Source organism: Suricata suricatta, chromosome 7 (genome assembly GCF_006229205.1).
Source record: "Suricata suricatta isolate VVHF042 chromosome 7, meerkat_22Aug2017_6uvM2_HiC, whole genome shotgun sequence".
Lineage (NCBI taxonomy): Eukaryota > Metazoa > Chordata > Mammalia > Carnivora > Herpestidae > Suricata > Suricata suricatta.
Window position 1 is genome coordinate 100,425,104 of NC_043706.1, and position 15,761 is coordinate 100,440,864.

A 15,761-nucleotide genomic window follows, 5' to 3' on the forward strand; every position below is an offset into this window, starting at 1 on the left:
TCCTCTTCAGGAATTCCTATGATCCAGATGTTGTTCTGTTTGATTGTATCACTCAGGTCTCGAATTCTCCTTTCCTGCTCCTGGATTAATTTCTCTCTCTTTTTTTCAGCTTCCTCTTTTGCTAGAACTATATCTTCTAATTCACCTATTCTTCTCTCTACCTCATCAATCCTTGAGGTGGCTGCCTCCAGTTTGTTATTCACCTCATCTATAGCCTAGTTTAACTCATCACACCTATTTTCAAAGTGCCTAGTCATTGTCTCAGTTGATTCTTTGATGCTTTTCTTAACCCCAGTGATTAATTTTATGACAAGTTTTTAAAATTCTTGATCCGGTATGTTGTCTAGATCTGCCTTGCGCAGTTCTGTGGCTGTGACTTCCTCCTGGTGGTTCTTCAGGGGAGAGTTCCTTCGTTTTGTCATTTTTGCTAGTTTTCTGTCTCTTATCACCTTTAGACAGCTCGTTGAGTGCTGTGCACCTGTTAATGTTTCTCTGTTAAAGGAGGCTTATTGACTGTCCAGGGCCTGTCGTTTCAGGAAATATTCTTTTAATGGTGCCTCTCAGTTTCTCTTGTTGTGCCTTTTAGTATTTTATTTCCCTACTCAGCAATATTTGGGATTCCTTGTCATGCACACTTTGGCTTGTTTCTTGGTGTAGCCCTAAGAAGGAAAACATACAGACAAACATAGAGGGAACAGAAGAACACAGACGCACAGACAAATCAACCAAACAAACATATTAAAAGGGGGAATGAAAAGAAAAAAAATGGAGAGGAAAGAGACAAAAAGAAGAGAAGAAGAAAAAAAAATAAAGGGGTCAGAGACAACAAAGCACCATGGACAGTCTAAAAGTGTATGACAAGTTGAGGGGAGAGGTAAGGATGAGATACAGGAGAATATATCTGGATTGCAAGAAGGTAAAAAAAAAAGGGAGAATGGAGAAAGGAAAATAATGAGGTAAAAAATGATGAAAAATGAAAAAGAAAAAAAAATTATATGAAAAAAGAGCAGCACCAGGAAAAAAAAAACCACCCTTGTGGATAGGCGTGGTTTGGTGTGGTAGGTCTTGGAGGCTGCTCTCAGAGGCTCTGTGTTGGTGTCTGCAGAGATTAGATAGGTGGCATGCCAAGCTCTGCTGATTCTCGCACTGTAGGCCACTCTATTGAGTCTGATCTCCTTGTGCTGCCGTTGAGCCGAGTTGTATTTTCCAGGCCTGCCTCAGTTCAACGTTCCAGTCCATGTACTTTTATGCTACCACAGATGAGATGTATTTGCTTTGGTGGCTGGCTTCTTTGGGGGAGGAGTCAGTTTGTCTTGGCTCAGGCAGGGATTTTGGCTGCCCCTGCCTGAGGCAAGATGCACAGCAGGAGGTGAAGTGCGCACCCTCACATACACACCTGTGGATTCCCAACCCCCAGCTGGGATCGAGTTGGGGGAGGAATGAGTAAGCAGCTGTTGCTGGAGGCACTGTGCGCTGCCGGAAATGAGCTGGAAGCTCCTGCAGCCTGAGCAAGTGCCCAGGCTTCCATGACTGCCAACTCCCTGCGGGGATCATGTAGGTGTGGGGGCTATTTTTTCCCTGTTGGCACCCGGGATTCAGGTTTCACGCGGCCAATGCTGGGGGCGAGATGCGCCGTGGAAATGAGGTGCGTGCTCCCGCTCCCAAAACCGAGGTCGAAGTGAGCACCCCTGACACTGCCACTGCCGCGGCTGCTGACTCCTCACCAAGATGGCGCAGGGCTGGAAACTGTTCTTTCCCTTGTGCCACCTGGGTTCGAGATTCGGGCTACCCAGCAGTTATCTATGGAGTGAGTTTCTCTTTCCAAGCGCGGTTAAGCGTTCTTTACCTCTTCCCCAGAGACAGTACTATGAGCGTGTTCAGTCTCTCTGTCTCTTCCCTTTGTCTCTCGGGCTCCGCGTGCTTGCCCTGCGTTGGGCTGGGGCTCCCACCTCCCCTGCCCATCTCGGGCTGGCCTGTTTTCCAATCTCCCCAGTTCGCACTCACTCACTCAGATATCTTTGAGGGTCTCTTCCTTCTGGAGTCCGTATTTTCTCCTCCGCTCTTGCAGATGAGAGTAATGTCCTTCTCAGTTTGGTAGATGGAGCAGACGTAGTTTACAGAGCTCCGTTCCTCTCCACCACCTTGGTTCCCTCATCCACGTTGTTAAGTAGTACTTTTTCTATGTGTTATATTCTGTGCCTTTTGTTTGTCTTAAGGAGGGTTTTATTTATTTGTTTAATGTTTATTTTTGAGAGAGACAGACAGACAGACAGAAGACAAGTGGGGCCAGGGCAGAGAGAGAGGGAGACAAAGAATCTGAAGCAGGCTCTGAGCTTTCAGCAGCTGTCACCATGAAGCTTGAACTCATGATCTGTGAGATCATGACATGAGCCGAAGTTGAATGCTTAACCAACTGAGCCACCCAGGTGCCCCAAGGAGGGTTTTAAAAAGAGTGGCTTTTACCCATCCTCTTTCTTAGACATGCAATATGGTAAAATACTCATAAGTAATAAATGTATTTCATGTGTTAGAGGTAATTTTTTTGTAATCCCATTATTTGTTTTCACTTATCTTTGTGGTATGTGTTATTTATCTCAGTTTTTGTCTGATTTCATAGTAAACTTGTTTTTCTTTGCAGGATAATCTGTTGTGCTACTTTTCATTGACACATTGTAAATTAATGATTGATTCAACAAAGATGTTGATCTCTCTATACATTGTAAGATATTCATTTTCAAACTCTTATGTTTTTAGCTGTCCAGACTACCCTCAAGTTTACATACAGTGAAAAATATCCAGATGAAGCCCCTCTTTATGAAATATTCTCCCAGGAAAACCTAGAAGATAATGATGTCTCAGATATTTTAAAACTATTAGCATTACAGGTAAGGAAATAAGTTTTGTAATAGCATTTTAAAAAATTGGCCTTAAATAATATACATTAATTTTAAGAGCCAGAAAATGATGTTAAATATGTATAACCAGTACACTGAACAAGAATTCATGATGCATCTGTTTTTTCTCGATCTAGATATTCACAAAACATTTTTATTTTTTGTTTGTCATTGTCCGTTTAAAATTTGAGTAAGAGAAGTTTGTCCCTGTATCCCTGTTTGAAACTCAGCGCCTCCTGACTTGTGAAGTATAATGTTAAATGATTGTATATTCTTGAGACACAGAGTGAGCATGTGCATGAGAGGGGAAGGGGCAGAGAGCGGGGTGGGTACAGAGGATCTGAAACTGGCTCTGTGCTGACAGGAGCGAGCCTGATGCTGGCTCCAACTCAAGAACTGGCCTGAGCCGAAGTCAGGTGTTTAACTGACTGAGCTACCCAGATGCCCCCTCACGGCGTTTAGTTATCAAAATATTTAGTAGGCACCTTAAGTTTAAACACAGTTTTGATCTGGTTCTCAGAATGTCCAGTCCCATGTGTGGTTAAAAATTCTGACTTAAAAAAAATTAAAACTCCCACCCCTCTGACCTGTTGCAGGCTAGTTGCTTGCAGTCTGGGATGAGGACTGGTGGTTGTTTTCTTTTGTTTTTTTTTCTTCTCTTTCTTTCTCCCCAAGCTTACAAGCAGCAACAAGGTTTATGATCCCTCTGAGATGGGTGTTGTATGGAAGATAAAATGGGTATTAGAAAGTTCCTGGCTAGTCTCTGGTGGGATAAGCTACCTGCAGTCTGGTCTTAGCCAGTATTTAAAGCTCTCTCTTGCTTGTGTAAAGAGTTTTCATGGGTTCTTCAGAGTAGGGAGTAAGGAAGACAAGTAAAACCTTACCTCCACCATGTTATAAACAGAAGCCCTAGTGTGGTTTGTTTCTTCTAACAAGAATTGACAGAAGCCCTGTCTGTACCTTAAATGTGACTGGTATATTTCAAGGACTTCGTCCTCTGAATGCTGATATTCTAAAAATATTTGGAGCTATTAGAGAATGAAGAGTAAAAGAAGATAATACTAAACATGAATTTTTGCTTATCCTGGGCCCTATTCACTTGCCACTCAGTATGAAATGATACTAATTCTAATATTTGACTTAAAATGCTTCATTTTAAGACATTGCAGAGAACCTGGGACATATGTTTGCTATATTCAGAAATTAATGTAAATTATTTGGTCTAAGTGATTGCTTTCTATATATTTTATATTTTATTTCTACTCCAGCTCCTTCCTTTCAGAAAAGTTCTGATCTCTTTCTCATACTTACCTGAGATCAGATGTATTGAATGAATAGTTGTACTTTTTCTCCCAAAATAGTATTGATTGTAATTATCAAAATAATAAATTCATATTACCAAAACCCCAGAAAATACAGAAACTTATGAGGAAGAAAATTAAAATTACTCTTACTCTCACCAACCAGGTATAACTACCTCTTAACATTTTGGGGTGATACAGTTCCAGACTTTTTTTCTTATGCTTATATTCATAGTACCCCTCTTCTACCCAAATTTAGATCATTCTATACATAATGTTTTATAATATCCTTTTTTTGACATAACAACATATGTAGGTGTCTTTCCATTTTAGTAAACACCTATATGAAGCATCGTTTTTGATAACCGCATAGAATTTCCCTATATGTATGTGTAATTACACATATCCTTTTTGAAACAACTTAATTACTTCTCATTTTTGCATGATTTAATATTTAATTATTTGAACATTCTTCTATATCACTGTTTTTAAATACTTAGAGCAGAGTCTCCATTGAATCCCTTGTGCCTGGAACATAGCAGACACTCAGATACTGTTTGAATAGATAAAAGGAGTATATTATTGATGAGTATACTAGCCCACTGTTTTCTATACATAAGATTGCTGGATTAAAGGTTATGCCTGCTTAATTTTATACACACTGCCAAATTTACCTTCAAAATGATTGTGCCAAAGTATGATCTCACTGTAGCCATTGAAGTGTCTGCCTGCATCTGCTAACATTAGATTTTTTTCAGTTGGAAAGAAAAAATGATGACAAGATGGAAGATAGTAATTTCTTTAATTAGTAGCGATATGGACATCTCGTGTGACTTCTAGTTGTCTAGTTCCATATGAATGATCCTGTTTTTGCTTTTCTTTTTTTAATGTTTGTTTATGTTGAGAGAAAGAGAGCGAGCAAGCATGAATGAGGGAGGGGCAGAGACAGGGGAGGGTACAGAGGACCCAAAGTAGGCTCTGCACTGACAGCAGCAGGCCCCATACAGGGCTTGAACTGAGGAACCGTGAGATCATGACCTGAGTTCTGAAGTCAGATGCTCAACCAACTCAGCTACCCACGTGCCCCCTTTTTTTTTTGTTTTCTATTGGAATAGTTAGGTTGATAAAAAAGAGATCCTACTGGGATTTGTTTTGAAATGTATTAAGCATTAGGCTAAGTGACTTGAGACTGACACAGTCCTCCTTGTAATAGATTTTATGTTCTGGTGATGAATGTGGACTGGCAAATTGGAAATTGTTACTGTGTGAAAAATGGTATGATGGGTGAAGTACAAGATTGTATGCATGGACATAGCCTTGAGGCACTGTAGAAGTTTTCCATAGGAAGAGTTTGCCAGACAATGAAGAGAAGAATTTTAAGGTAGAGGAGCAAGTTTGTTAAGGGTCATGTGAGAGGTAAGTGAGAGAGAAGAGATTATTATTTCCTTCCAGAACTTCCAGTCATACTAAATTTCTTGAGCTTAGAATTTGAGGTTATTGATACTATATGATGGAACTAAAGCAGTTAATTCTCAAAGGGTCTTTTGAACTATTTTAAAACTATGGTCTTTGTTCTGGTGGGTTTGGGAAGCTATTGAGGGGTTTTATTGAAGAGACTGACAAGATCGGTTTTGAGTGTGTACTGAGTGGCCAGAGAGGTTAGGTCAGAGGTGACAAGACCACAGGTTTTAAGAAAACCTGTTAGAAGTTTCTTGTAATATTCCAAGTTGAAGATGATGATGTCCTGGGTTGTGGTAATAACAGTGTTGATAGAGAACAGTAGGCAGATTCAAATGATATTTAAGAATAGATTAGAGGTAGCGATAGAGCTTATGATGGGTTGTTGGTGTTCATGCCGGCTGGGTGGTGGTTTGGTTCTCTGAGTTAGAGAACACAAATAGGTTTTATGGAGAAGACGATGATTTCCGTGTTGACATGCCTTTGGGCATCATATTGCTGTCGACTGGGTAGTTTTAATATGGATTTGGCAGTTGGGAGAGAGGTTTGTTTAGTGTCATATTTAGGATAGTGGATATACCACAGAAAAGCCCCAAAGAAGAGACTCTTGCTTGAAGCCTTGTATTCACAGAGGGCCAAGGAGATGAAATACCTACTCAAATGCTACTAAGTCCAGCCCAGCCCTGTCAGAGGAATGTTTGGAAATCTCTTCTGCTTATAGGAAAAGGTTCTGGCTTGTATATTTTGGATTTTTTTTCTTTGAGTGTGTGTCTTATTTTTATGGATAAGTAAGGTATCTTGTTTTATATTATTTTGCTTTCAAATGACCACCTTCCAGATAGTTTTGAATTACAGTTGACCCTTGAACAACACAGAGGGTTAAGGACACTGAGCTTCCACACAGTTGAAAGTCTGCCTGTAACATAGGACTCCCCCAAAACTACTATTAACAGACAGAAAGCTTTACCTATAACATAAATAGTCAATTAATGCATATGTACTACATACATACTCTCTTCTTAGAGTAAGCTAGAAGAAAAATTATTAAGAAAGTTATGAGGAAGACAAAATACATTTACAGCACTATACTGTATTTATAGAAAAAATATTGCATGTAAGTGGACTCATGCAATTCAAACCTGTATCGTTCAAGGGCCACCTCTATATCCCTTTCATGAGTTGGAGAGCTTTTAGATTTGATTTTAAGCCATGTCAAATTGAAGAAGAAAGAGGTAGGTAAAGATAAATCACAAAAGTACCTGCATTCTTTATTATTGTATATTAGAAAATCACTTTGGTCTCAAAGTTCAGTTTATTCTCATAGCTCTTAAAGTACCCCAAAAGATCTAAAATCATGAAAATATGCTAGAAAACTAATATTACTGGCTGCTGTAGGAAAATGTTTTTTGAATTCTACCTACATTTATGATTATTTAAAAGAATTTAGTAAAATGTCTGTTTTAGGTTAGTTATAGCGAATTACATATCTTTTTAAATTTAATATATAATTATTCATATACATGTATATTGGTGCTCACTTTTTAAATGATCATTTATCCAAGTGTCATGAACTTATGGTACAACTGAATTAGTAATTATATTATAAATGTATGGAATTTATTGATAATGGTGAAACTACTTTTTCATTATTTAATTTAAAAAATTTTTCTGAAACGTGTTTCTCACTAAAACCTTTGTTTTGTTTCTTTTGGTTACATAGGCAGAAGAAAATCTTGGTATGGTGATGATCTTTACTTTAGTGACAGCTGTGCAAGAAAAATTAAATGAAATAGTAGATCAAATTAAAACTAGAAGAGAAGAAGAAAAAAAGCAAAAGGAAAAAGAAGCAGAGGAAGCCGAAAAGGTATATTATAAAGCCGGGTTTTTTATTTTTTAAATCTGTTGTTATGTTTTGTTTTATTTTTTATTTTTTGTTTTTGTTTTGTTTTTTGTTTTTTTTTGGTTAGTTGGTGGATTTTGTTTTGTTTTTATTACATTTTTTGACAACCACACACAAAAACAGTGAATTTTATTTAGGCTTTACTAAGTAAAGTATTAGAGGTCTCTCACTGCATTGGTTGCATAGCACGAGTAATAATTAATAATCAGTTAATAAAGGTTAGTAGAGCTCATGCAGGTAAGATTGAGAAATACATTATTTGTTTATAAATTATAATTCTGTTATAAATTATAAATGTCTCATTTATCTGGCTACATGTCTTTTTATTTTCTAAGCAATTATTTCATGGCACTCCTGTTACAATTGAGAATTTCTTAAGTTGGAAGGCCAAGTTTGATGCAGAACTCTTGGAAATTAAAAAGAAACGAATGAAAGAAGAAGAGCAAGCAGGAAAAAATAAATTAAGTGGTATGAGCCTTCCCCCTCGCAGACTGTTTTCTCCAGTTATCTAATTCTTACACAGTAAGATGATCACATGGACAATTTCTTTAAGAAAATAATGTACTTAGGTACCTATGACAAAAAGAAAGCACTCTGTCTACATGATGATATTTCTTTGTTTATAATTGTTATTAATTTTATGGCTTATCTTTGACCTAAATATTACAGTGGATAGATCATGAGATGTAGCTGCTATGACTTCAGAATCTGACAAGTGTAAGAAGTGTTAAGAGTCCAATGCATTTGTCTTTCTAGGACTATAAAGCAGACTGGGTTTTCACATCTTCCATTTTAATGCAAATACATATAATCTTCTTAGCTAATTACTGACTTGATAAATTTATTAGACTTTACAATAATAAGTTTTCAGATTTGTTTTCTTCAATTATTATACGTTTCAAAGGGTTGTAGAGAAGATGGTGGAAAACTGGAAACATGGGAAACTATGGAACATAGAGGAAAGATTTGTTCAAATTAAGCCTATTTCTTTCTTTTAGGGAAACAGCTATTTGAAACAGATCATAATCTTGACACATCTGATATCCGGTTTTTGGAGGATGGTAAGATAATGCTAAAATTCCATGTGTACATAATCCACTGTTTTGAATATTAAACCATGAAAATCAAAGTTATAACTTAATATAAAATTTTCCTCCCAAGACTATAATCAAATACATTTTGAAGAATAAATTGTAATGTTTTTATCAATTTACACACTAAGCTATAGCAATGTATTTTTTAAAGTTTTCTGGTAACTTAAGCAACATCAAAAATAGCAGTAAGCAGCTATGGTCACATTAGCCTCTAATAACTAGTAAGCCAGGCCTCTGTAATTCACATGACCTGTTTTACTAAAATTTCTATCAGAAATCTGTGGAAACTGTGTTTCATGGTTGTAGAGCTTTATAAAAACCTCAAATCTGGGACGTCTCATGCCCTCTAACCAAATATCTTAAATTTCATACAATTCTTACTATCTGGAACATTTAGTTCCTTGTGCTTTCCTTCTCCTTTTTATCTTAGACTCTGCCCTTTTTCACTTTTCTGTCCATCCATTATTCATCCATCCACAGATACTTATTGCAGCCCTAGTATAAGTTAACTATTGTCCTGTCTACTGAGGATATAGCCATATAGACAAATTTCCTTGCCCTCCTAGAGCTTAAGGCCTACGTGTGTTTCTTAAATTGGGCTCAATACACAGTCACACTTCTGATAGTCCCCTAATCCTGTACTTCATTAGCTTTCTTCGTGCCTGTCTTGCCAGTTGAGAGTCCTACTGCTTCTGGCCTTTCAACCTTGTTCCTTGACTATCTCCTGGAAAAGGTTAAGAAGCAATGTTGAGGTACACTTGGGGTGGCTCAATCAGGTATGCATCTGACTTCGACTCAGGTCATGATTGTATGGTTTGTGAGTTTGAGCCCCACATCAGGATCTGTGCTGACAATGTGGAGCCTGCTTGAGATTCTATCTCTGTCCTTCCCCCACTTGTACTTTCGCTCTCTCTCAAAAAGTAAACCTTAAAAAAAAGTTTAAAAAAGCAATACTGATGTGGCCTCCCTGCTAAACCATATTTTAAAAAATATTTATTAATTTAAATCCAAGTTAGTTAACATATAGTATAATAATAGTTTCAGGAGTAGGATTTAGTAATTCATCACTTCAGTATGACACCCACTGCTCATCCCAACAAGTGTCTTCTTTAATGCCCATCACCCATTTAGACCATCCTTATACCCAGTACCCCGCCAACACCCCTCAGTTTGTTCTCTGTGTTTAAGAGTCTCATATGGTTTGTCTCCCTCTCTGTTTTTATCTTACTTTTGCTTCCCTTGCTCCATGTTCATTTGTTTTGTTTCTTAAATTCCAAATGAGTGAAATCATATAATATTTGTCTTTCTCTGACTGACTTATTTTGTTAAGTATAATGCACTCTATCTTGTTCCATCCACATTGTTGCAGATAGCAAGATTTCATTCTTTTTAATCAAGTAGTATTCCAGTGTGTGTGTGTGTGTGTGTGTGTGTGTGTGTACACACCACATCTTTATCCATTCATCAGTTGACGAACAGTTGGGTTCTTTCCATACTTTGGCTCTTGTCCATTGTGCTGCTGTAAATATGTGCCCTTCGAATGACTGCTCCTGTATCCTTTGGATAAATACCTAGTAGTGCCAATTGCTGGGTGGTAGGCTAGTTCTGGTTTTAATTTTTTGAGGATCATCCATATTGTTTTCCAGAGTGGCTGCACTAGTTTGCATTCCTACGAGCTGTGCAAAGGAGTTCCTCTTCTACCACATCCTAACCAAGATCTGTTGCCCGAGTTGTTAGTTTTAGCTATTCTGACAGCTGTGAGGTGGTATCTCATTGTGGTTTTGATTTGTATTTCCCTGATGAGTGATGTTGAGCATTTTTTCATGTGTTTGTTAGCCATGTGGATGTCTTCTTTGGAGAAGTGTCTATTCATGTCTTTTGCCTATTTCTTCACTGGATTATTTGCTTTTTGTGTGTTCAGTTTGATAAGTTCTTTATATAGATTTTGGATACTAACCCTTTATCTGATGTGTCATTTGCAAATATTTTCTCCCATTCTGTCAGTTGCCTTTTAGTTTTGCTGATTATTTCCTTCACTATGCAGAAGCTTTTTATCTTGATAAGGTCCCATTAGTTCATTTTTGCTTTTGTTTCCCTTGTCCCTGGAGATGGGTTGGGTAAGAAGTTGCTGCAGTCGAGGTCAAAGAGGTTGTTGCCTGTTTTCCTTCTCTAGATTTTGATGGCTTCCTGTTCTTACGTTTAGGTCTTTCATCCATTTTGAGTTTATTTTTGTGTATGGTGTAAGAAAGTGGTCCAGGTTCATTCTTCATGTCGTTGTCCCAATTTTCCCACCACCACTTGCCGAAGAGACGGTTTTTTTTCCATTGGCTATTCTTTCCTGCTTTGTCAAAGATTAGTTGTCCATTGATCTATGTGTCTTTTTTTGTGCTACTACCATACTGTGTTGATGATTACAATTTTTATACGGTTTGTGAAGTCTAGAATTGTGATGCTTTCAACTTTGGTTTTCTTTTTCAACATTACTTTGGGGTCTTTTTCTGGTTCCATTCAAATTTGAGGATTGTTCTCGCTCTGTGGAGAATGCTGGTGTTATTTTGATAGGATTGTGTTGAATATGTGGATAACTTTGGGTGGTATCAACATTTTAACAGTATTCTTCCAATCCATGAGCATGCAATGTTTTTCCCATTTCTTTGTGCCTTCTTTAATTTCTTTCATAAGCTTTCTATAGTTTTCAGTGTATACATTTTTCACTTCTTTGGTTTGGCTTATTCCTAGGTATTTTATGGTTTAAAGTGCAATTGTAAATGGGATTGATTCCTTGATTTCTCTTTCTGCTGCTTCATTATTGGTGTATAGAAATGCAACTAATTTCTGTATATTGATTTTATGTCCCGTGAATTTTTTGAATTCATGTATCAGTTCTAGCATTGTTTTTGTGGAGTCTTTTGGGTTTTCCATGTAGAGTATCATGTTGTCTATGATGATGTTGTATGTTTGTAGAATCCTAGTGGTATTGACACCCTCTCCATTCTCTCATCAGTGATTTAGGGCAACAGATTTCTTGTTCAGTCTCCTTCGAGTATTTTCACTCTTCCTCTCTCTCTTTCTCCAACTACTTTCAGGGGAGTGCTCTCTTGCACAATCCTGATGCACTACACTCTCCCCCTTTCTCTCTCTCTGCCCTGTCTCCATGAAAATAGCTCCCTACTCACTGTGACTTTTCTCTCCCTAGTTCACCTCTCCTATACCATGTACCTGCCAAGTTCTGTGGCTCACTTTCTGCAGCTTGTTGCGTTAATCCTCAGATCAACTTCCTAGGTGTTCAAAATGGTTTCGTGCTCATCTAGCTGTGTTTCAGAGATGAGACAAGATCAGGGTCTCCATGCTGCTCCACCATCTTAACTCCTCCCCACAAATCATGCTTCTTAACCTGAGCTAAACCCTTGTGTACACTCATGATTTTGTTTTGTGTATTTTATTGCATTCTAGTTCCAAGATATTTATAAGTCTCAAACAAACAAACACCGCCCCCGCCCCCCGCCCCCCAACAAGCAAACCCCCGCCCCCCAACAAGCAAACAGACCCAGCAAGGCTATCCTCATCTATCCCCCTTACATGTTACTAGCTTGTTTTTCTCCTGTGTTATTGGGAAATTCTGGAACTAAAAAGCTGTGTCTCATTCTCTCTTGTACTTTAGAAGTTTTACTATCTTCACTCATTCTTGACTCCTTTTTGTGTCTACTAGATCAGTATCTCTTCATAGCTAATCACTTACCAAAAGCTGTCTGTTGATATTACCGCTACAGTGACTTTGGTAGGCATTTTCAGCTCTTTCCTCCTGTGTGAAGGTCTTATAGCTTTTTAACGTGGGTGTTTGTTGTGGTTTCTTGCATTGTCTCCCTACTTCAGTGTCTTTATCTTTCACGAACTTTAGTCTCCACCCCTGAGCTGACATTTCTAAAAACTCATGTGTAATCATGACATTTCTCCCTTTAAAATCCTTTGATGATTCTATGTTCCTTAGAGGAAAAGGTTGACCTATACAATCCTTCTATGTGGCCTTCATCTATGATATCTCTAGATATGTTTCCTCAAAAATCTTTTGTTCCGGTTAGAAGTATTCAAAGTCTTATTTTTCTTTCCACCTTTGCATATGCTTCTAACTACAGTTGCTTTGTCTGGCCCCTTTTCTTCTTGGTGGATTCAAATTTATTGTAAAGATATTTTGATGTCATCTATTCTGGTAAGCCTTCCCTGCCTCTCCCAGAGAGAGTGAGTTATTCTTTGACCTGGACTTAACAAAAGTGTATTTTATTTAAAAAAATTTTTTTTTTGTTTTAACATTGATTCATTTTTGAGAGACAGAGGCAGAGTGTCTATGGGGGAGGGGCAGAGAGAGGGAGACACAGAATCCAAAGCAGGCTCCGGGCTCTGAGCTGTCAGCACAGAGCCCAATGCAGGACTCGATACTCACGGACTGTGAGATCATGACCTGAGCTTATGTCGGATGCCTAACGGATTGAGCCCCCACAGGGACCCCTACAAAAGTGTATTTTATTACTCATTTGCTTATAGGCATGAGGCAAGACTCAATAATTTTTGGTGATTTAAGTACTGTAATATCTGACCTTTATGTACTTCACACTGAAAAGTAAAGATGTTTAATGCAAGGCTTCGGTATTGCTTCCTGTAGGACTCAGACATTTGCATTTTGAGAACAGCATACCATTAATTATAATAGGCGCTGAGTGAGAGTGAAGATCAAGTTACACCTATCAGTTAAAGAGCAAGTATAGTTGAGTTTTGGTGATGTACGTGCCTCTACTGGGAGCGATAAACTGGTACGGGCCCCGTTGTCAGTGATACGTACTTTGTACATCCAGGACATGCCATCCTAACTTACAAAATGCCACATCATGAATAACTTATTCTAGGAAGGATTTTTTTTATAATGGAGATTTTTAGAATGTGAACCAGAAGCATGCAGTTGTTTTTAAAATGTGTCTCTTCTGGGGCACCTGGGTGGCTCAGTCAGTTGTGTCCACCTCTTGATTTTGCTCAGGTCATGATCTCGTGGATTTTGAGTTTGAGCCCTGCATCGGGCCTTGCCCTGACCATGCAGAGCCTGCTTGGGGTTCTTTTTCTTCCTCTCTCTCTGCTTCTCCCCTGTCATACACATGCTTTCACTGTCCCTGTCTAAATAAATAAACATAGAAAAAAAAAGGAAGGGGTGCCTGCGTGGCTCAGTCTGTTAAGCGTTCGGCTTCAGTTCAGGTCATAATCTTGTGGTCCGTGAGTTTGAGCCCCGCATCAGGCTCTGTGCTGACAGCTTAAAGCATGGAGCCTGCTTTGAATTCTGTGTCTCCCTCTCTTTCTGCCCTTCCCTGGCTCACACTCTCTCTCTCAAAATAAATAAACATTAAAAAAACAAATTAAAAATGTGTCTCTGCTGCCTAGTCAGATCATTGTTACTATGATTTGCAGTCTTAGTTTCAGATTTCATCACTGGCATCTCACTTGCTCATTTAGAAGTTTGTTTGGTATTGCCAGTGCGTTACATCCTTCATTCCTGAGTGTAAGACTGAGGGTGAAATCTTTTGTCTTTTACAGCTGGAAACAATGTGGAGGTAGATGAATCTCTGTTCCAGGAAATGGATGACTTGGAGCTAGAGGATGATGAGGATGATCCGGACTATAATCCTGCTGACCCAGAGAGTGATCTGACTGACTAGTGGACTGTCCCCATCTGCAGAGCGGCGTGACTGCCACAGCATCTGTGGCTGTGCTGAGGTGTTGATTTTTCTTTCTTTTTTTCTAAGAAAAAAAATAATTTTCAGGAGAATATTCTTCTGATAGCTTTCATCATTGAACTTAATAAACTGACCTTAAAATTTCAAATATAAAATGTTCATTTCCTCTTATTATTAGGAATAATGTCATATATTTAAAATCATTTAGTGTTAGAGAGAGATCCAGCCCATAGTACTAAGACTAGAGGCAGACTGCTTCTGTGCATGGGTGTGGGCTCATACACAAGGAATTGTAACAACTTGGAATGTTTATGAAGAGGACAGTGATGGCTTTTGGATTTTAAGTATTGTCATTAATATAAAATATTAGAGGACAGAGGTGAGGAGAACATTAAGCCTTCTGAATTCTAGCCTTTGGGCATGATTCTTTAAGTCTTTACAAAACCAGAAACCTACATATACTCAGAATTAAAATGGATTTTAGTCTTATGGTAGTATTTGAATCAGAATCCTTTGTGGTTATTCAAAAGTGTGCACAGTTGAGGTTATCAAACACTGACCTTAATCAGAATTTTAAAACAGTGAAATCTCATGCCAGTGACACAGGTGATACTGTTGCACATTCCTTATTAAGAACTGTTGTCTTGTAGTTGTGAAATAGATATATTGTGATGTTTCTCCACTTTCTGGAAAGGTCTGAAGTTTGGGGGTTGTACAGTGTCTGCAGGAGAACACACATCCACATTCATGCACATATGAGACCTTCTTCGTCATAGCTTGGAAAGATTTGGGGACTCCAGGTAGGAGAGCCAGTCTTCATGCAAGTTACCCAGGCACTGCAGTTTTGGAGAATTGAGTCTTAATCCTAATAGGAAAATTACTTGTGCTATTATAAATAGCTGCTTCCTTTCAAAAATACATGTATTGCATATTCACAGATAAACAGTGTTAATCCTGTGTTTATTTTTGGATATAGATTTATGGTTAAAACAAAATTATTTAAGACAAAATTGAGGAATTGAGGAATGTAATACTATCCCTGAGGAATGTAATACTTTTTCACCAGCTTTGGTTCTGACCAATAAAAGGAAATATCAGTAGTGTTCATCATTTCTCGACAGAGAGAAGTCCAAAAGTTTGTGTTGTGAGAATTTATTTTTTCTAAGGAGAGATCCTTTCTGAATCTGATAAGCAGATGCATTAAGAACTTGAGAGCAGTTTAATTAAGGGTAAGAAAAGCAATGATAAGCAGTGTAGTGCTGTGGCCAGTGAAGACTTGACCTTAAAGTGTCAGGAATGATTCTACCTCCTTTTCACACATGATTTTTTTTAAAGTTTATTTTTGAAATTTATTTATGTATTTATTTTGAGAAGGGGTGGGGAGGGGCAGGGAGAGCAGG

At 38.1% G+C, this 15,761-nt stretch overlaps 1 protein-coding gene across 1 annotated transcript in view; it reads left to right on the forward strand.

The window, feature by feature from the left end:
• Positions 1-14,532, forward strand: part of RWDD1 (RWD domain containing 1) — a 25,918-nt gene extending 11,386 nt beyond the window's left edge. The window contains exons 3-7 of the mRNA XM_029945597.1: positions 2,755-2,885; positions 7,374-7,517; positions 7,889-8,021; positions 8,552-8,614; positions 14,222-14,532. Coding sequence (XP_029801457.1) covers positions 2,755-2,885; positions 7,374-7,517; positions 7,889-8,021; positions 8,552-8,614; positions 14,222-14,343 — 593 coding nt within the window. The 3' untranslated portion in view covers positions 14,344-14,532. The remainder of the gene's footprint in view (positions 1-2,754; positions 2,886-7,373; positions 7,518-7,888; positions 8,022-8,551; positions 8,615-14,221) is intronic.
• Positions 14,533-15,761: the final 1,229 nt, after the last annotated feature.